The 20,535-nt window shown below is 39.3% G+C and overlaps 1 protein-coding gene across 4 annotated transcripts; it reads right to left on the minus strand.

Moving 5' to 3' along the window:
- Positions 1-696: 696 nt before the first annotated feature.
- Positions 697-20,379, minus strand: rfx4 (regulatory factor X, 4). Of its 4 annotated transcripts, none has more exons than XM_047154888.2 (18): positions 19,767-20,379; positions 17,285-17,374; positions 16,970-17,030; positions 15,557-15,680; positions 14,491-14,552; positions 14,100-14,313; positions 13,490-13,567; positions 13,109-13,272; positions 11,629-11,729; positions 11,477-11,535; positions 10,833-10,977; positions 9,757-9,851; positions 9,033-9,150; positions 7,885-8,004; positions 6,145-6,297; positions 5,848-6,013; positions 5,618-5,756; positions 697-2,132 (listed from the first exon to the last, which is right to left on the minus strand). In XM_047154888.2, exons 1-18 carry the CDS (start codon positions 19,807-19,809, stop codon positions 1,863-1,865), a joined length of 2,202 nt encoding a protein of 733 aa, XP_047010844.1. In that variant the 5' UTR covers positions 19,810-20,379; the 3' UTR covers positions 697-1,862. The 4 variants fall into 4 exon arrangements, with proteins under 4 accessions (XP_047010844.1, XP_017320682.1, XP_017320681.1 ...); XM_017465193.3 differs by having other exon boundaries at positions 698-2,132; positions 5,848-5,974; positions 6,145-6,300; XM_017465192.3 differs by having other exon boundaries at positions 699-2,132; positions 6,145-6,300; positions 19,767-20,378.
- Between the last annotated feature and the right edge of the window lie 156 nt (positions 20,380-20,535).

Raw genomic sequence — 20,535 nt, forward strand, 5'->3', positions numbered from 1 at the left:
CTCATATTTGCCAAGGGTGCTAATATTAGTGGAGGGCACTGTAGCTTACTATGTGATCAGCCCATCAACCTTATCACATATGCAGTTTATCCCACTTCAGGTATAGATTTACTAATGTAAAATTAATGCATGAATGCATATATTGTCCAAAAATATGTTGTACTGTATGCTTTAGTAAAATGTCAATAAAATTAAAATAAATAGTTTGGTGACTGCAGTAAAAAGTACATTAAGTATTTTATTTTCTTGCATCTTTACAATGTGTACCATTAACAATTAAGGCTTCTTCAGTTTGTACTTTTGAGGAAACCCTCTATGTAGAACTCAATAGTGGATTTGAAGTCCAGAAAACATTGCAAGTAGAAATCCTTCAGAACGCTTGAGTGCCTAAGAGAATAGTGTGTTAATCTGTAATACTGCTAACCCCTAAACAATCAAGTAAGCTTCTTGGGACTTTCTTCATGTTCCACAATGTGGCTGGATTGGTTCTGTGCTTGAGCTCATTTCTGAGTGAACAGGAGTGGGGGATGCTGTTCAGAGAATTTGAAAAGGTCTGGGATTTTTCTAATCAGAAACATGCAACAGAAGAGGCAGACTAGAGGTCTGCAAAATGTCGCTCCAGCATGACTCATGGCAAGCTACACCCGAATCATTTTACACACTGGGGAGAAATATAGCGTAAAAGATTTATCAGTTACCTGAATTGAACTAGTAGGGTCAGGGGAAAATGGCAGTTAAATCATAATTAAAAGAACGAAATCAAAAGTATATGTAAAATACAAGTACAAATCACTCATCTATTAAATAAGCAAATGATCACACTTGATATTGGGTTTTAAAAATTGTTTATGTGGTAACAAATAATTCCACATATATCATTTACACGGTAACAGCTGTCACCACAGAAGTTATTGAGAGCTTATATTTACAAAGAAAGTGGCTAAAGATAAATGTTACATTTTGATATTCTTTCCTTTTTTATTTCTACCCATAGGGTAATAGGTCCACGGTACCTTTGAGTGTATTTAAAAACACACAAATCTAAGTTAACACTTTTCTAAAAATAAAAAAATGCAATTTACTTTATAAACATATATAAACAAAGCCAAAGGACACCATGTTACTAAGGAAAATGTTTAGAGTTAAGCTCTCCCACAGTGACAGCAACAGGGCCTGTAACACGAAGAACAGCGCAAAACTGCTGACGCACAGCATTCAAAACACTTCACTGTGAAATCGTCAGAACCCCATATTCACGTATACAATCAGCAATTTGATAATAGATGTAATTAACTTCAGCAGTAAACTCCCTTCCTTTGACGTCCATATCATGGCAATGGGCCAAGAGGCCTTTGACAGTTTTTGCTTTCGGATTCGTTCACTGCAAAGCATGAGCCATAAAATGCAGGAAAGCAGTCAGCACAACGGCTAATGCAGATACGCAGTGAGATAATAAAATCTTTAGTGTTGTTAAAGAGCTGCTTTGACGTCAAGCAGCAGGACAGAGGCATGTTAGATGCATACTTTCAGAATAATACTAGGCCACAATCCAACATTGTTTGGAGAAGGAATGAAAATCAAGAATTTAAGGATAATGAAAAGGCACACGTAGGCTAGACCTGCACTGTCATCACGGCACAATGATTCTGCTTGGTGAGAAAGAGTCAGTTTGGCACAGTAGACGCCCTCTGACACACACTTGGTTTCTGAAATCCCTCTCAGTCCTCCATGGGCACATATGTTGGGAGGATTATGCTGGGTGTTCCTTAGCCTTGCTGGAGTTCTTCCTTTCTTCACACATATGCTGATGCACTCCACATGTCTCTGGGGATATTTCTTATAAAGATTGGATAAACATTTGGCTATTTGGCCCACCCTGTAGTAGCTTCTCCACTAATATAGGCAAAGCCAGGAAAGTGTTGTGCATGCTCATATTCAGAGTTTCTGCGTGGTGTCAAAGAGGAGTACATGTCCCCTGTAGAGGCATAGCGTGTTGAGTGCATAGGAGTGCTGGAGTAGCTGTTGGCTGAGGGAACATCTGGCCAGCGGGGGGTCATCGGGGTCGCATGCAGCCGAGGAGCACCACCCATCAGACATGGCTCCATGCGGGACATCGGGCTGTTCAATGAGTACTAAAGAAGTGAAGAGGGGGGAAAAAAAACAATCAAGGTGTGTGTGTGTGTGTGTGTGTGTGCATACTGCAGTCATGCATTTTCCATAACTGCATACAAAAAAAAAGATCACAAAAAGTCTCAAAATTCAAAGACACATGATTACTGTCTAGTCATTATGCTTATCAAGGTCTGTTATATATCTGTTACATGTAATGTTATATAATCATTGTAAGCATTTTTTGGTTACTGAAAACTACTGTATTTTAAGATATCTGGCCAAGAGAACAAGTTAAAGTAACATTTCTTCTGTAATATTATAGGAGCATCTCAACAACAAAAAAAATTATATTGTGGAAAAGTTCATTTTTCACCCGTAATTTAATTCAGAAAGGGGAACTTTCATATATTCTAGATTCATTACACATTAAGTGAAATATTTCACGCCTTTTTTTTTGTTTTAATCTTGTTGATTATGGCTTATAGCTCATGGAAATAAAAAAGCGAGTATCACATTATAATACAGAAATATCGAGCTTCTGAAAAGTATGTTAATTTATGCACTCGATACTTGGTCGGGGCTTTAATCCTTTTGCATGAATTACTGCATCAATGCGGCGTGGCATGAAGGCAATCAGGTGAAGGCAATCGGGTGGCATGAAGGCAACACCACTGCTGAGGTGTTCTGGAAGCCCAGGCTGCTTTGATAGCGGCCTTCAGCTTGTCTGTATAGTTGGGTCTGTTGTCTCTCATAGATTCTCTATGGGGTTCAGGTCAGGCGAGTCGGCTGGCCAATTAAGCACAGTAATACCATGCTCAGCAAATCAGTTACTGGTAGTTTTGGCACTGTGGGCAGGTGCTAAGTCCTGCTGGAAAAGGAAATCAGCATCTCCATAAAGCTTGTCAGCAGATGGAAGCCTGAAGTGATCTAAAACCTCCTGGTAGACGCTGCATTGACTCTCGACTTGAGAAAACACAGTGGACCAACACCAACAGATGACATGGCACCTCAAATCATCACTGACTGTGGAAACTTCACATTGGACTTCAAACAACTTGGATTCTGTGCCTCTCCACTCTTCCTCCAGACTCTGGGACCTTGATTTCCAAATGAAATGCAAAATTTACTTTCATCTGGAAAGAGGACTTTGGACCACTGAGCAACGGTGTTTTTAGTCAAATGGTGTTTTAATTAGCTGATTAGAGCTCTTCTCAGGTCAATTTTTCTGTATTATAAATTCTTTATTCTACTATTTTTGAGATACTGGATTTTTCCAGTATCTCATTTCCATGAGCTGTAAGCTGTAATCAAGATTAAAATGTAAAAAAGGCTTGAAATATTTCACTTTATGTGTAATGAATCTAGAATATACGAAAGTTCCACGTTTTTAATTAAATTACGGAAAAAAATGAACTTTTCCACGATATTCAAATTTTTTGAGATGCACCTGTATGTACCAATTCATTTAGTCATGACCAGGATTAACTCAATTTTATATCAGTTTGAGAAATAAAGAGATATTAAGGAGATAATAAAACCTATAGAAGTTCTAAAATATATAAAAGTTACATAAATATATGTTCGTTTATGATTGGTCAGACAATGTAAATAATTTTCTATAACAGTAGCTTTAATATGTTATTGCTTCTATAGTAACAACCTGCACATGGTCTTGGCATGACAAACAGATGTTTTTGTGTAATCATTGATATGTTGAAGTTGTAAAAGAAAATATGAATGTAGCATTGTTGTAAGGAATCTCTCGTATCGGGAATTCAGTCAGAGGTAACGCTATAACTTTAAGTCTGAAATGGGAAAGTCTTCAGGATCGAGGGCTTTGCGTTTTCTCTTTTATTTTTCTAATAAACAAAGAGAAGCTCTGAGTTCAAGAGAGAGAAACTCTTAACTTGCTTTGCAAATGTTCTACAATATTAAACTATATTGTATAAACAAAATAAAAGAATGCAATTGCTGGCAAATGCTGTTGTATAAGAGGACTGAAAAACTTCAGGACTTCATAGAAATTAATCAACAAGGTGTTTGAATATTTTAGCAACAATAGAACATCCTGAAGTGTTTTATTCCTTGTATATTTCATGTCATGTTTATTTCCAAAAACAATACAATTTCACAATTTATGCAGTTAAGTTTAAGGAAATAGTGTTTCAGCAGGGACACTGTTAAGGGGCTCTACATACATTTTTGTTGCCATGGGTAACTCAAGTGATCATAAACAAAATCAAAATCATACATGTCAAGATGTGTGCTTCTCAAACATCTGCCTTCAAATAAAAAAACAGCATAATGTTCCATTTGTGTCATCTAAATCACTTCCTATTGAGTACATCCACTCAGACAAAGATCAGACATTGTGCCTGTTTTAAGCACACGGAGGAAACGTGGAAATAAAAAGCTCTCTCCTCTCTAAATAGAAACAGTCCACAGTCAATACCATTATGAAGTACTGCAGCATGGAAAAAGAAAGTCAGCCGGGGTCAGAGACCAAGATATGAGGCTTAGTGACCTCTTGTTCGTGCAGAGAAAAGAGGCCATTGAATAACAATATTTTAATAAAGGCGTGCTCGGTCTGGTTTGCCGCTTGCTGGCTGGGGCTCTGTGAGGCAGCTATTGAGTGTTGGGTAGAGGGGTGTTGAGTGGGGGGCTGTCAGAGCTGTGACCAGGCCACCTGTCAGTGTCTGCATCCGCTGTGGAGAGAGCGATTCACCCCCGGCTGCTTCGGCAGCACTGAGGCTGGGTCAAAGATCTCTTGACAGGAAATTACTATTGCTGTGTCTGCTTTGGCTTACAATATACGATGCCACCAACCTAGAAGTCTCTTTCCTTTCTATGCGCAGTTACATTTAACCACTGCTAGCCACTTTCAGTTTGATAAAAGTGCAATTTCTACATATCCTCATTTGTCATTTGTAGCCGGTTTCTGCATGAAGTAATACACAAAATGCACTTATCATTTATTTACCTTGGATGCACATGTTCTTATTACGTTTGGTGGCGAATGCACAGAATTCTTTTTGCAGTACCACCAAATGAAAATTTTATTTCTAATTGTTTGCACAGAAGCATTCCTGAAAAAAGGGACAATACGTCAACTTTGGACTGAAATGACTACGAGTTCATTCACAGGGTAAGTGGTCCATTACTACAGACCTTACTGCATTACACACAGTTCAGCATTTCACATGCTAATGACCATAGTGTGTCATTCACCATTCTTATTCATATTAGCATTCCTGTCTGAGTTACAGGCCTTGTAAGATGCTATTAAACAGGCAGGAGTGGAATACACTGCCATTACCATTTCAATGAATAGGAACACACAACTATTATGAAACAGTGGAATTCATTACAGTTGCATAAAGATGTATATTGGTCCGAACAAAGCCTGAACTTGGCAGATGTTAAGAAATGTTAGAAAGAGATTTTATATTGTTGGTGTATCTGAGCTGATTTAGAGTAAACGAGTGAGTCCTGGTGGACGGCTGACCTGTGCAGAGGAACGGTGGTAAGAAGAATAGTGCAGTGGGGTGGGGAGGCCTGCATCATGGGGCAGACTCTGATATTGGCTCTGGATGGCATGATGATGCTGGTTTGTGTAGCTGCTGTAGTTGTAGCTGCCCGTGTAGCTGAGAGAAAGAGCATGAAAAAAAATAAACATTAGCCCATAAAATCAGGATTATTGGAACCGTTCTGCTGTTTCTCTTGTGATGGACTCACCTATGCTCGTCTCTGTAGGGGTAAACTTGCATCCGGTGTGCAGACGAGGTAGGGTGCACTGGGGCGCTGCTACGCATGCAGGACAGCTGGGATCCTCCATCAGGGGGACTGCCTCCTGACGTGGTCACTGTGTATGTAAGGGACCATGTATATGACTGAAGAGCTCCTAGTATAATACACACATATACAAACACACGTTTCTCCCTTGGACCTCATTTAAATTACATAAATGATAGAGGAAACCTTTCATATTGCAATGATTACATATTAACTGGAGGTTTTTGAACACTTACATACCTGAGGTAACAGACACACTGTTGTATTCTGGGGATGGGGCTGAAGTTGGGGTACTGGTGGTTACTGCTCCCACTGAAGGCACCAACTTCGGAGGAGAGTAGGGTTCAGGGGATACGGAGGCGCTCTCGGTTACCATCATATCCTCACTACTGTCTCCTGTAGAAAAACAGCAGTGGAAACCTCAATACATAACATACACTTACCCACTACTTTGTTTTAGGAAGGCCTGTACGCCTGGCCATTCATGCAATTATCCAATCAGTCAATCATGTGGCAGCAGTGCAATGCATAAAATCATGAAGATAAAGGGCAAAAAAAGCTTTTCCCATGGCACTGATGTTGGTTTATTTCCTGGGATTTTCATGCACAATATTCGGTAGAGTTTACACAGAATGGTGCGAGAGAGAAAAAACACCCAGTGAGCGGTGGTTCTATGGGTAGAAATGCTTTATTGATGAGAGAGGACAGAGGAGAATGGCCAGAATGGATTGCGCTGATAGGAAGGCTACGGTAACTCAAATAACCACTCTTTAAAACCGTGGTGAGCAGAAAAGCAACTCGGAACGGACAACACGCCGAATATTGAGGTGGATGGGCTACAACAGCGGAACACCATATTGAGTACCATTCCTATCAGCCAAGAACAGGAACCTGAGGCTACACTGGGCACAGGCTCATTGTAACTGGACAGCTGAAGATTGGAAAAACATCACCTGGTCTGCCACATGACTGACTGACTGGATAACTGCATGAACAAACAGAAAGCCATGTACATGACATGCTTCATTTTGTAACCTTGTAATCCCATAATGTTCATTCAAACAATATAATGTGTTCTTTAACACAAAAAGGAGTAGGACTTTTTATTTTTCTGCTTGATGCTTGTCCACTGAGCAACTACAAACAAGATGCACCTTTATTGATCCACCATAGTTGTTTTGTTTTTTTTCCACATCATTCTGTGTAAAATCTACCGAATGTTTCTGAAATACTGTCTGGAGCTAATATCAATGCCATGGGAAAAGCTTTTTTGACCTGTATCTGCATGGTTTTATGCATTGCACTGCTGTGACGTGATTGGCTGATTGGATAACTGCATAAACGAACAACTAATAGCTGAGACGCAAAATCTACTTGTCCCAGCTGCCCAAAGTACTGATTTGTCCACCACTGTCCCAACACACAGTGTTAATCACGGTCATCTTTTAATGACTAACATATGATAGTTATGGTCCTATACTATTTATTACGTGCTATTGTCGCTTGTGCTCTCAGTAAACCACATTTTGACTTATCGACATTGTTTTAGCTTTGCATTCATCCATTCATTTTCTGTACTGCTTATGCCACAGAGGGTCACAGGGAGCCTGGAGCCTATCCCAGGGTACTCAGGGCACAAGGCTGGGGACACCCTGGACAGGGTGCCAACCCATCGCAGGGCACAATCGCCTACACTCACACACGCATTCACACAATATGGACAATTTTGAGATGCCGATCATCCAACAACGCATGTCTTTGGACTGGGGGAGGAAACCGGAGTACCTGGAGGAAACCCTTGAAGCACGGGAAGAACATGCAAACTCCGCGCACACAGAGCAGAGGCTGGAATCGAACCCCCAACCCCAGAGGGGCGAGGCAAACATACGTTATGTTAATTTACCATGCTTATTTGTTTCTTAAAAGAGATGCATTGGAATATAAGGCGTGATAACTGACAGTACATATCCTTTGACTCACCTGTAGTTCCCTCTCCCTTCATTGCCCTCATCAGCTCATTGGCTCTTTCCTGGCAGTGCAGTGACTCCAGCAGGTACAGCACATAGTCATCAAACATCAGATGAATCAGGTGGAATGAGCCTGCACATACAGGACAAAGGCATATACACTTTATCACAATGCGCTATATTCTGTGCTTATACCCAGCTTATTTCTTAGTTGTAAAGAAACGTACACTTGGTTAGGCTTTTGTTAGACCCTCTAATGAATACAGATTACGAACTATGATTACAGATTAGGCATAAACCACACACTTTTTAGAGTTGCTGGTGCAAATATAATGTAAAAGCCCTCACTCATAACAAAAGGGGGGGGACAATTTTAAAAGAGCATGACACAATCCTCACATTGTACAAGTAAGTCCAGTCAGTGTGTGCATTATAAACCCCGTGGCTATTCAGAGCACCAGGCGCAAATACTGCCCACTCATAAAATGGGAAGCAGGAGGAAACACTTGCGGAGGGGGGTTAGCCTTTGTTAATTAGCTGTTTTGTACGGAGAGCTGCATTATCAAAACACTGCAACCAGCTGTGTCTTTGATATTCACAGACAGAGCTAAAGAGGAGGGGGTCTTCGCCTCTACTTATAGTCCGTCTTTCAGCTATTTTGCAATAGACACAGAGCTGCTTTTAGCCAAGAGTTAGCACGGCAGCCATGTTGGTGTGAAGCTTTGGGATTTGGACTGTGAGAAATCTCTTGAGAATAAATACAGAGGAATAGACCTCAGGTCATACTAGACTAGAAATGAGTGCAAAGTAAAATAATACAAATTTAAGTGAACCGGTAAATTAAAGCCACGTGAAAAATAAAAATGTTATATTGTAATTCGTTTTAATTTAGTCTAATTTAAAATATAAATATTTCGAGACACACACACAAAAAAGAGTCATTCTATTCTGCATGACACCAGATAGTGAGATTATAAATTACAGAATACAACTGTAGAAAAGTAACAGAAAAACAGCATTAATTGTGCTGACAGGCTCATGTTCAGTATGAGTACAGTGTGAATAAGAGTCCTGAGATGAGCACATGACATTCTGGCATTCAAATATCTATCACATGGGGGTCGCACCCTAATGTGACTGTAATAGGATATCATGACTCACCAAAGCTGGGGGCGCTGTGCAGCGTCATGTCCCGGATCACTCTTGTCCCAAAACAGGACCACATGAGAAGAAACTGCTGAGCAACCTTCTTCAGGGATCCGGGTCTCTTCCCCGCCACCTAAAGGAATATTACCATGAGAAAGACTTTGGGGGAGGAGCACAAGGGCCTTAACCTTAGCGTCCATGCTGGGGTCTAACCCCACAGGAACGAAAAACATGTCAACAAGTCAACTATTTGATTTTCCCCTGGGGACACGCCTTCCCATTCAACTATTGTCTGCTGGTTAGTGGATGTTCCCAAGGCGACCAGATTTTTACAACACTATATCTGCTATATAACGGGTGCAAAAGGGGCCATGAAGACATCATTAAGTTAGGGAATTGCAGCACAATTGGCCCACCATAAGCATGTCATAATGGGGCTGACATTTAGATAGACGCTTCACATTTCAGCAGCACTGTTGTTAAGATGGACACCTGCAGTATATTTATGAAAGACTTTATATAAAAAAAAAAAAATAAAAAATAATTCACATTCATGTGAAAGTACTTAGAAACAGAGAAAAATAACACAGAAAACCATGAAAAAGCCTGAATTTTGAATAATATGTTGTTTCTAATTTTCCCAACAAATGATTAAACATGCAGAAGAATAAGAAAAATGATTTGTAAATAGGTGAGCTGATGTTTCAGCCAACAGTAAAGACATAAAAGCTGAACTGACCCGCACAACGCATCTGTCCACCATAGAGTCCAGCCACTCGATGTACGCTTCAATGGGGGACTGATCCTCCAGCAGCCGGTCAAATTCCTGATACACTGAGTAAGGAAAAACAGGACGAGAGAGACTAAACGTAAAGTAGAATTAAAATTTCTGAGTTACACATGCTCTGTAAATGCTAATTATCCATCGACAGTGATTCATAGTCCAAAGAGGTGCTTATACAAGCACAGCAGGAAATGCCATGCAGTTTACTGCATGTCCTTCCTAAAACACGAAAACTCGAAATAAATGGATTTTTTAAAAACAAAGAACCTGAAGATCAAGGTTTATATATATATATATATATATATATATATATATATAAGTAAACATATTCAAACTCTGTTGGCATTAACCTACCATGAATGAACATATTATGCCCCTTAATACAATTCTGAACACTGATGCAGTGGCAAGAGCCAATTTCTGACCTTTGATCTTATCAGTCATTTGTGGCTCGCCACTGAAATGAGTCTGAAATTCTCCCTGGGTGTTAAAGTGTGAGGGTAAGCTCGGTTAACCTCTCAGTGGCTATAATTAAAGACTGCCTCTCATGACCGTGGGAATGATTCAGCTCTGGGTACCTACTACAGCTACTGAGTGACATCAGACTGACATCAAACATCAAAATGTAAACCTTGCCCAGGAGCACAATACTGATATTATACAGATACTAACAATTCACTGTTAATCACTATGAATAAATTCATATCAACTTCAGTTTCTAGCTAAGTGTTAAATGAGCAGGAGAGATGACTCATTTGTTAAGTCAGAGTAGCCGTAAAAAAAAAAAAAAAAAAAAAGATCAAAATATCACTTACATTGGGCAAAGCTCAGTGAGCCCTGAGCCTTTGTATTTAGTTTTACATCACTGCATTGCTCTTTTCTACTATATACTTGATTTTTTAAAACTCCACTGAAGAAAACAAGCTGTTTCTACAATTTACTTACATTAAAGACAGGCCTTTCCCCCAACTCTTTCCTGCCCTCTCTAGCAGGTTTTTGTCATTCTACGAGTAGTTCAGTCAGTCACTCACATTGGATTATGAGTCGTCTCTGGTCCTCCCGCGAGTCCTCCATCGTGTAAAGTGTCTGCTTAGTGATGCTGTTCAGATCTACATTCCTCCAGTCCTCCAGCATCTGAAAGGTAATATCTGCACTGTGGATCACGGTCCGTGATGCCTACAGGTATAGAAGTGTGAACAAAATGCAGTTCAGTGAAAGAATTTGGACACCCTTAGTGCAGAATAAAGAAAGAATAATACTTATACCAACAAATAATTTAATGGGCTGTGTTTTACACGTTCCTTTATTATTAAAAGTAACAATCCCAATCAAATGTTTGCATTTTCTTATCTGAAGTGATATGAATATTCACTAATAATCATCTTTCTGCTTTTATAACTGCCTCTTCTATATCCTCTGATCATCAGCATTGGATCCTCTTAGTAATTTTTAACCCCCACCAATCACTCACTCACACCAATCCAGAGTGTTATCACAAAACTCTGCTGTTTGGATGTAATTCTAAGCACACCACATTTCATTTAACATCATGGAATTCATTTCTTTTTTTGGAACTACCTGACTAACTGTAAAGGTACATGTGGGAAGACACATTTCATAAGAGAAAACACTAAAACATATTATATTCATATTATTCACAGGAATTTTGTCTCACCTGACAAAGATGATTTAATGACGTTTGCCGCTTGAGGATCTGGGAGAATCTTCTTGACACTGAAAAAAATTCATATCTTTCACACTGCTTTGAGATAGTGAGTTAACTGCACAGTCCATACGCAATATAAATGTAGATAAGACGAGACTTACACTCAAACTTGATGTTGCGCAGGTTTTCAGGTAGATCATGTAGCGCCACCCTCAACCACTCATCAAGCTGCTTAGCAAATTTCCTGATGACCTGAGTCAGGCTGCATGGACCATTCAAACAGGGATTTAAAAAAATGAAATACTCGTACAGTTAATTATTAAGAAGGAATTATGTAACTAAATATAGTGATGTAATTTCCTTTGGAGGGAAAGTAAGTAATAGATACGAAAAAGAGAAAAAAAGGAAATTAGAGCAAGGTGTCTAAGTAAACATACTTTTTGTGATGATATAAAACTATGGTGAATAAAAATATTTGTGATGATTAAAAATGTCTCTTCACATGGACATTTTCTACTATACTGTATATAGTGAATGAAAATTTGCTTCCTTTCTGTGCATATCTCACTCATGAGCATTTGAAATACTGGTTATTCCTACAAGTGAAAAGTATGAAAACTGCATTTAAAGTTTTCATTCTAACAACCTGATTCCCTGCTTATCTCTACATTTATAATCAAGAATTTCAAAGAATTATAATGGTACGGCAGAAAATGTGTTTGATAATCAGAATCAGCCGCATAACACATCTGAGGTAAACATCACGAGGTATTTAAACATGAGCCTCATCGTCGTCTCTTCACGTGACCGACCTCTATGTGGCTCTTACATCGGTAGGGTAATTTATCGCTGATTAATGAAAATATATGAACATACAGTACTGTGCAAAAGTTTTAGGCACATGCAAAGAAATGCTGTAGAGCAAAGATGCCTTCAGAATAATGAAATTAAATGTTTCTACATTTAAATGAATAAATAAAGAAATACCCTAAAGAGCAGTAAATAGTAGTAAATTAAACAAAGTCAATATTTGGTGTGACAAAATAATAAAAATAAGAATATAAAAACAATAGCCTCTGGTACAATTTTTGCAGTTTTATAAGGAAATGAGCTGCAAGTTTTATTGAGCATCTTGCAGAACCAGCCACGGTTCTTCTGGAGACTTTGACTGTCGCACTTGCTTCTTATTTTTGCAGCAAAACCCAGCAGCCTTCATTGTGTTTTTTTGTCTGAAAAATGTTTCTTACATAATATGCTGCTTTCTTTAATGACATACAAATATTTTCTGTCACGTTTAATTTTATGCTAGAAATCTAATGTTTGGGAATCTAAAATGTTTTTTGTACTGACTTGATAATGTTATAAAATCTATAACATAGGGTGCCTAAAACTTTTGCACAGTACTGTATATAAATATGTTATAGCAAAATGTTATATTATACCATTTTTGTTTTATTAAATCCACATCAGGATAATGTTTTCAGTCAAAGAACAACATTCTGAACTTCAGAAGAGTTAGAGTAGTTAAGAAGTCAACATTTCCTATAAAGAGATAAAGGAGAATAGTGGTGGGACCTAATACAATCTTTTTTTTAATTTTTTTTATCTACTAGCAGGATAGGATAGGGAGCAAACACTCACCTATCAGGCAGGGCCTGCAGGACTGTGGGCATGAGGACTCCTGAAATGGCTTTGTATAAGATGGAGTCACACACCCCTACAATGTTTACTACAGTGGATGAGCCCAATACAGGCAGCATGTGTGGAGGCATGCCTTGCCAAAAATGCAACAGGAAGCTCTGGACCTACAAACACACACACACACACACACACACACACACACACACACACACACACACACACAGTAGGAAAATTCTTAATACCTGATCTACACTATAGGAACACAGCTTAAACAATTAAAGACTGTAATGGGTTGTGAGAAAAGACCACAGGGGTCAATAACTTTCATAAGCCTGACATATTCAGTTCATCCAATGAAAAAGAAAAAAATGATACACAAACCTCATCGAAATTGGCTCGTATGACGGTGTCTAGTATTCTCTGGCAGTGAGTTCTGTACATCATGATAAACGTTGAAACCTGGGAATAACAGAGGTCATTTCAGTGATACTTATTGACAAGAAAATGAAATAAAGTGTTTTCGTTCTACATTTATGACCATTCACACATCAATATGTCCTCTCATTCCTCCTTAACACGTGCTGTAAAGGTTTGGATGAATCACAAAATAAATGACACATCAACTATTTGCATCAGTAATGCTGGCCACAAATTTTAGTCAAATGCGGTGTATAAAAAGTGGCTTTGGAGATCAGCAAGCCGTAAACCATTTAAAATTACAGCTCCCTTTTTAAAACAGGACAGCTAGAGTCTGTACTTTGTTGTGTGTGAGATCTTATTATCTACTTGAAAGATTAAGAGTTCGCTAGGACCCAGCATATAAATCCTCTGGGCCCTTGTTTAAATCCAGACCCAGAAAAGGTGCAGGGGGCAGATGAAAGGGGAAGCAGGAGGGGTGGATGCATGAGAAGAGATGGGGGGGGGGGGGGGGGGGTGTCAACTGGCTAAAGAAGAAGATAGTCACTGGAGTTTTTTTTAGTGCTCTATTTACCTTCTGTTCTGGGAGAATGGCAGGCAGATTTAGGTCTTTGACATTTGGAAATTCTGGCAGAAGAGTGCCCAGTTTGGAGCGGGGTGAATACGCCACTGTCTGCTTGGTAACCTCTTTCTTGCCCGTCTCGTTTACCCAGGCGCCACCCTTCTTGGAGTACATCACATCGTAATACTGGGAGCTCTCCTTCACTGCTAGGCCGTAGTAGTGGTACCTGAGAAAGAGAGAACATAAGCGAGAACTAATGCAGCTTGGCAGACACAAGACTCACCAGAATAAATATACTGACACAGCAGTTTAATTATTCATTTATCACTTAAGAAAAGTAAGCAGAATTATCACACAATATGAGAACATAATGCACAGACAGTGTCAGTTTGCTTACACTTACTTTGATTGACCCCTTGTTCCCAGCCTTCGTGTTGTTAACTGAGGGAACTGCTGCCTTATTATCTATATAGGACAGGGCACAAGAAAGCATTTGCTTCAGATCACACATTGTGCTTCCTTCACATTTGCAAACTGCTTACAGGTTAGACAGTTTACTTAAATCTACTGGACATGTCCAACATGAAAGGAGGAGACATTGCAGTGCATGAAAGACGGCTCTCCGTTTGACCACTGAAGTTCTTGCCAGTTGTCACATTCACAAAATTCATATCCAACAGCTCTTCTTTCCATCTTTTTTTTTTTTCCCTTTTCCTATGTCTCTCTCTGAGCGTCTGTCTCTCTCTCTGTTCTGTTTTTGTCCATGAGATTGGCTCCTTGGTCCAGCTCCCGGTGCAGAAACTTTAGCAAACAGTGGAGCTCTCCATTGTGTGGGATGAAAAAAGGGGCCAAGCTGTGAAGTTTCTGTCAGGCTCGGCTTGATAAATGAGCAGACAGGGAGGCAGCCCCAGCTCTCTCTCTCTTTTTTGTCTCGAATCAATGAAGCCTTCCTAAAGGACACCCCACGCTGCTTCAGCCACTGATCTAACATTCCGCAACATCTCACCCTTCCAAATTTCCTTTAATTACACATTAATCCAGGCCCCCTCTCTTTTTCAATATCCTCGGACAGGAGCTGGGGAATGGGGCAGGGATGTCAGGTGGTGCCGACGTAAGGAGGTGCTTGGACAGATTGTGGGAACAAAGGGAAGCATGTCTATAGGTTTAGATTGTTAGTTTGTGGAAAACACCAGTGACAGTAACATTCTGCTATTCTACTGAAGGGTAGTAATTTAATACAAATGTCCAAGAGCTTGAGCATGGCCCTTTACTCTCATCTGTTCCGCTACATGCATATTGTATATGCTTCAACCTCACCTTGTAATACACTTGTACTATTATAAATGTATTAAAGCCGTCTAAATGCATTTAGAGTCTGAAACTGATGCAAGTATTGCATATGTTTTAGAAATAATCCCATGACACAATTCAGCCATAATGCTCAGAATATCTGGTTTGTGCGAGCTTACCTTCCCAAAACTGGCAGCATTGACAGGCTGAGTGCCATGCTTCTCACAGAAGTCTAGATAGTGCATGTAAAGTGCACTGCGAGGGACACACACACCCTCAGCAATCTCATAGTTCTCCTCCAACCTAGTGAAAAACATCTTATCAACACAGAGGTTCAAACATTCTGCTGCATGATATTGCTGAGGAACTCTTTCAAAAACACTGACATTGTATTAAAGCAATAAAAGCTTCATTTGCATTAACCGAAGCCAGTAAGCACACTAGGTTGTAATCATTTTGACACGAATTTCACGAGTTTTGATTGACTAGTATTTCAAGCTTGATTAACTACAGTACTTTACAACTTTTTCTTGCATTTCAATAGAAATACAAGACGCAATTGTAAAATTTTATTATTATTTTATGTCGTATTAAATCAGTGCGTAACATACAGAACTCATCACAGCAAAGTTGAGAGGTTGTCTTTGCTTAGTAAAATATAAATTTTGTTTAAAAAAAAATATCTTGTATCTAAATAACAGTCAGTCATATTTAATTACATCTTTTTCATTTCGGGCTTTTGAACCACACAAAGGCCATATTATAAATGCTTTTGATTAATGTGTAGAAACTTGCAAATATGAATATTTATTCACCACAATATTATTGACATGATATTACTTATTAAGATAACATTCATTAATTAGTTATTCAGCTTCGTGGGTCAGAAACCCTTATTCAGTTCTCAATAAGAGTTTTTAAAATTTCAGTTATACTCCGTAACTTAATTCTGTATTGTTGTGTCACGTATACACCACCTATACCTTAGGAAGTTTGTACACCTATAAGACACCTTCATAAAGAATATTATATTATAAACAGCGAAGGGTGAAGAAAGCTTGGTGGGTTGATGTACAGTACACCAAGAGCTCCTCCGCTTTGATTTACACAAATTAATAGAGTGAGCGTTCCACTATGTTTTATTTTTTCAATCACTGATTGCGCTTTTAAAAGCCGACACCCAACATCTTGGTAGAAATTAGTTGATGTCATACTGAACACCAATTCTGAGCAAAAAAGCGATAAATACTGCAGGGATTGTTTGTTGGTTTTTTTTTGGAAATAAATAGTCACTGAAACAGTTATGCCTACCTTTGGACCGGAATGTAAACAATATAAATTCTGTAATATACAGCAAAATCCCCAGTGACAAATCAAGAGCTACAGTGCTGCAGAAACTGTTACAGTGTCCATTCATGTCCAGCTGTGTTTATGAACTCAACACTGGGCGTTTTGCTGTGAATGAAGCTCTCTCTGTCTCATTAAGTGTCATGCTTAATATTGTACCAGCCAAGTTTTTAGTAGTCCAGTACATGAAAATGATATAATGGAAATGAATGGTGTTGAATAATTCTGAGTAACTGAAAACTCACCATTGTAAAGTTGCAGGTGTTGAATGACGTTTAGATGCCCGGTTATTTTCCTTCTCTTCATCTTTGACAGATTATAAATACAAACCAATTCAGGAATTAAAAAAAATATTATTTTTAATTTGGTTAAATTGTGGTTTTAAATTTTAAATCCATCCATTTAAATCATAAAATATCTTCACATGCCACTTTTTCTTCTTTTTTTTTTCTTTTTTAAATCTGTTGTTCTTTTGAAAAACTGAAGCAGAAAAAAACTGAAACCTGGGTGTACAATAACTGATTGCTTGTAAACAGTTTGTGTATTGAATTGAAGCTTACTATCCGTGTCCGTGGACATGTTCCCCAGGGACGTGTGGCTGGAATAGGGTTTGCTCTCGCTTTCATTCAGGCACCTTTCAATCCAGCTCTCTGTAAAAGTGCACACGTGGAAATGTTCTTTTCACTCTATATACACAACTCATTTTCATCAAAGAGAAAGTCAACTTTTCTGCCATTTTTATAGCTACAAGGCTTGCTTTCCCCCCCACTGTCATACTGTCAAATGCATTACATGAAGCAACATGGGCTGGATGAAAAAAAAAAGAGTTGGATGTAAAACACAATAGTTAGTTTGTGAGATTCTGTGGAAAAACAAGGAATATCTGTTATAGGTAGATAGATTCATGCAAGGTATGATGCTCAATTTGAACAGCCCTGGAGAGTTAACTGGAAATGCATGAAAGTAGGGTCCAACTTGTTTCAATTTAACAACAAACAACAACAACAACAATCAAGTCTGGATTAATCTGACAGAGGACTATGTTTCTTCCATGGACACTGCTTGTCACATAAATGCCTGTTCTAACAATTTGTCCAGCTTTATCAAGTTATCCTTCACTTACTAACATTTCTAGGTCCACAAGTAATTTATTTTGTACTGTAACTTAATCAGAGAGAAAAAAAAAACACAACTCCAGAAGGAAACTACACGTAGCATGTGTTTTTTAATGAATAGTCTAAAATGGTCTTGTCAGAAAATTCTACCAGCATAAAACTAGGCCTACTGGCAGCATATTTTGACCAGGTAGCTCAGAAAATATCTCTAGCGTGGCAATAGCGAAGTGCGCATGCGCAGAAGCTCTGGCTTGTATTGTGTGGATTTTGGGATAGTTGTTTGTGTTCGTTGTTTTTGTTTGGACCGAATTAAACGCGCGCACAGTAGCCTATCACCTCAACCGTGTCCGCGCGCTAAGCGTCACCTCGCTGCACCGTTCCGCTTTGCTGGTGCAAGTCAAGCGAGTCACACGCCCCATAATACCACTCTGAACATCTGTCTCAAAATTGTGCACGTACACGGGCTTTCGTTTTAGGACACAGCACCTAGGCCTGTACTGTTTCCGGCACGGTTCGTGACTACTATCACCATAGCAGCGGTTGCCAAGGATGCGCGTCGGCAAGGACTCTAGTTCCGGGGTTAAAGCTGACTGCTGGAGAAACTTTCTCTGAACTTTCACATGGAAGTGCAATTATTTAACATTTGGAAATGTTAAAGGGTCGAAATGTTAATGTTAGGCATATAACATGCAATTTATTAATTAAAAAAAGTTTTATGGTTTCACTGCAAATCAAATGTTGCAAAGACAATCCCTATAAGATATTTGCGACATTGCCGACAAGCAGTTGGGCTTCTTAATTATACCACAACAAATTACGTGTTCTCGGAAATGTATCCTTTTATTTTATATTTAATACGCAGAAACGTTAATTGTCAAAAGTTGTCTTAATATGAAAAGTTATCCTGGAGCTAGGTTGTTGTAATTGAACGGTTTGTTTAGTGCGCAGCTTGAGTAGGTCTAAATAATTGGATTAAATCCAATCTAAAGGCGAGACGGATCAAAGATCGTGTCTTGTGTGGCACTGAATACGATCGGGAACGCCCACAAGAGAATGGATAGATGGCTTGATAAAATATTAGCATTAATAAAACTGTTAGGTTTTTTTTTTTTTTAATATATATATAAGGAACAGGCAGTTGATACTGAACCTAGAAGAAGGCTGAGATGTCTTGGGGTAATTTCGTGTTTAAAAAAAACAACAACAAACTTTAGGCCTAATCACAACCGAGATATGTTCGTAATAGACCTAATCTACACTTTAAATTCAACAAGTAAAGCGTGATCCGTTTAGATTGAACAATAATTAGCCCACCCTTTCCAGTATCACATACAATAAAATAGCAACACTATTATTTAAAAAGAACAACAACAAAAACACTTGTGTAACAATGCAGGGTTTTTCACCTTAGGCTATTTTTAAACAGCGGACAAAATAAATGCAGCTCGGTGCATACAGCAGGTGCAGCTCTGGGCCTCGAGAAGCAGCGCGACTTTTACACTCATTCACCACAAAAATATCTCCAAACCGCTTGACAAAATTAGAAGCACGAACCAAAAGTCTCGAATTTAAATTCCAAGCGACCCAAATGCCACTGAAAAGTTCACTACGATGCAAAAGGTTGGACATTAAATTGTTTGCATGAGAAGAGCATGCATCCTTTGAAGCAATGAAAAAGATGAAAATAGCCCTCCAGCTGTTTATCTTTAATAAGTTAAGGCCACCAAGCTGTCCTGCTGAAGAATAAAAGTACTAAATGGACTTTTAAAAAAATTAATTCATTATTAATTAATTTATTTAAAAAAAAAAAAAAAAAAAAACTTTCTCTACTGTAAGGTTGAAGTCAAACATTTCCAAGTCTTGAATCCCAAAACTGCCCAGGCTCCCAAGCATCCCGAAAGCCAGGGGCAGCGCGGCAAGAACCAACCTGTGGATTCCATATCAGGCTCTTCGAGCAGCCCACAGTGCATCCTCTTCCCATCCAATGTCCCCAGGGCTCCTCTGAGAAAATGGCTTCGAGCAGGATTCCCCCTCCTCAGCTCCCTCCGAATCTCCGAGAGCACTGCCTGTCACTGAGACGCATACGATGTGCTGGCTATACAGAAAGAGAGTAAGAGAGAGAGAGAGAAGATGGTGGTGGTGGTGGAGGTGGTGGTGATAGTGGAGGAGAGGTGGTGGGGGTGAGGGTTGAAGCGGTGGGGTGGGGGGGGTGTGAGGGTCAGAGACTCCAGAAATCCAGAGGGGGGAAAAGCCAGAGCCGTCAAAATGTTTGCTGATGTTTCATGGGAAAGGGGCTGATTTTATAGGAGCCCTGATGGGGGACATGTCATTGATAGGCTCGGCAGGCTGATGAATGGGTTCGAGTCAGATGGGGATGTGGCAAGGCTCACTGGAAGTCTTTTGTGGGGCTGTTTTGAATAAGAAAAGCTCCCTCCCCAGAAAAAAAAGAGGCTTAGATCTACGCAATCCCAGCACTGTGGCCTCCCCGTCTCCCATTATAGCATTTAATACGTTTTCATACCCCCCTCCCTCCACACACATACACACACTGCCCCCACTGCCTCCGTTTTAAAGTTCTTGATCCAAGGGCCACTTTTTGGCCCATTACAGAACTTTCTTAATGTCTGCGTTTTCTTTGGTAAACCCAAGTGGTATTTCATGAAGCAAGCTAACAAACTGCTAACCCGAATGCCCAA

Source organism: Ictalurus punctatus, chromosome 4 (genome assembly GCF_001660625.3).
Source record: "Ictalurus punctatus breed USDA103 chromosome 4, Coco_2.0, whole genome shotgun sequence".
In the NCBI taxonomy this organism is placed as follows: Eukaryota; Metazoa; Chordata; class Actinopteri; order Siluriformes; family Ictaluridae; genus Ictalurus; species Ictalurus punctatus.

Excerpts from the sequence above, each read along its gene's own strand:
- rfx4 (XM_017465192.3), bottom strand. The coding sequence starts at position 19,809 with ATGCACTGTGGGCTGCTCGAAGAGCCTGATATGGAATCCACAG. Across the intron at positions 13,273-13,489 it reads TACGAGCCAATTTCGATGAG|GTCCAGAGCTTCCTGTTGCA; the intron begins GTTTGTGTATCA and ends GTGTGTTTGTAG. Across the intron at positions 6,014-6,144 it reads CAGTGTGTCTGTTACCTCAG|GAGCTCTTCAGTCATATACA; the intron begins GTATGTAAGTGT and ends GTATTATACTAG.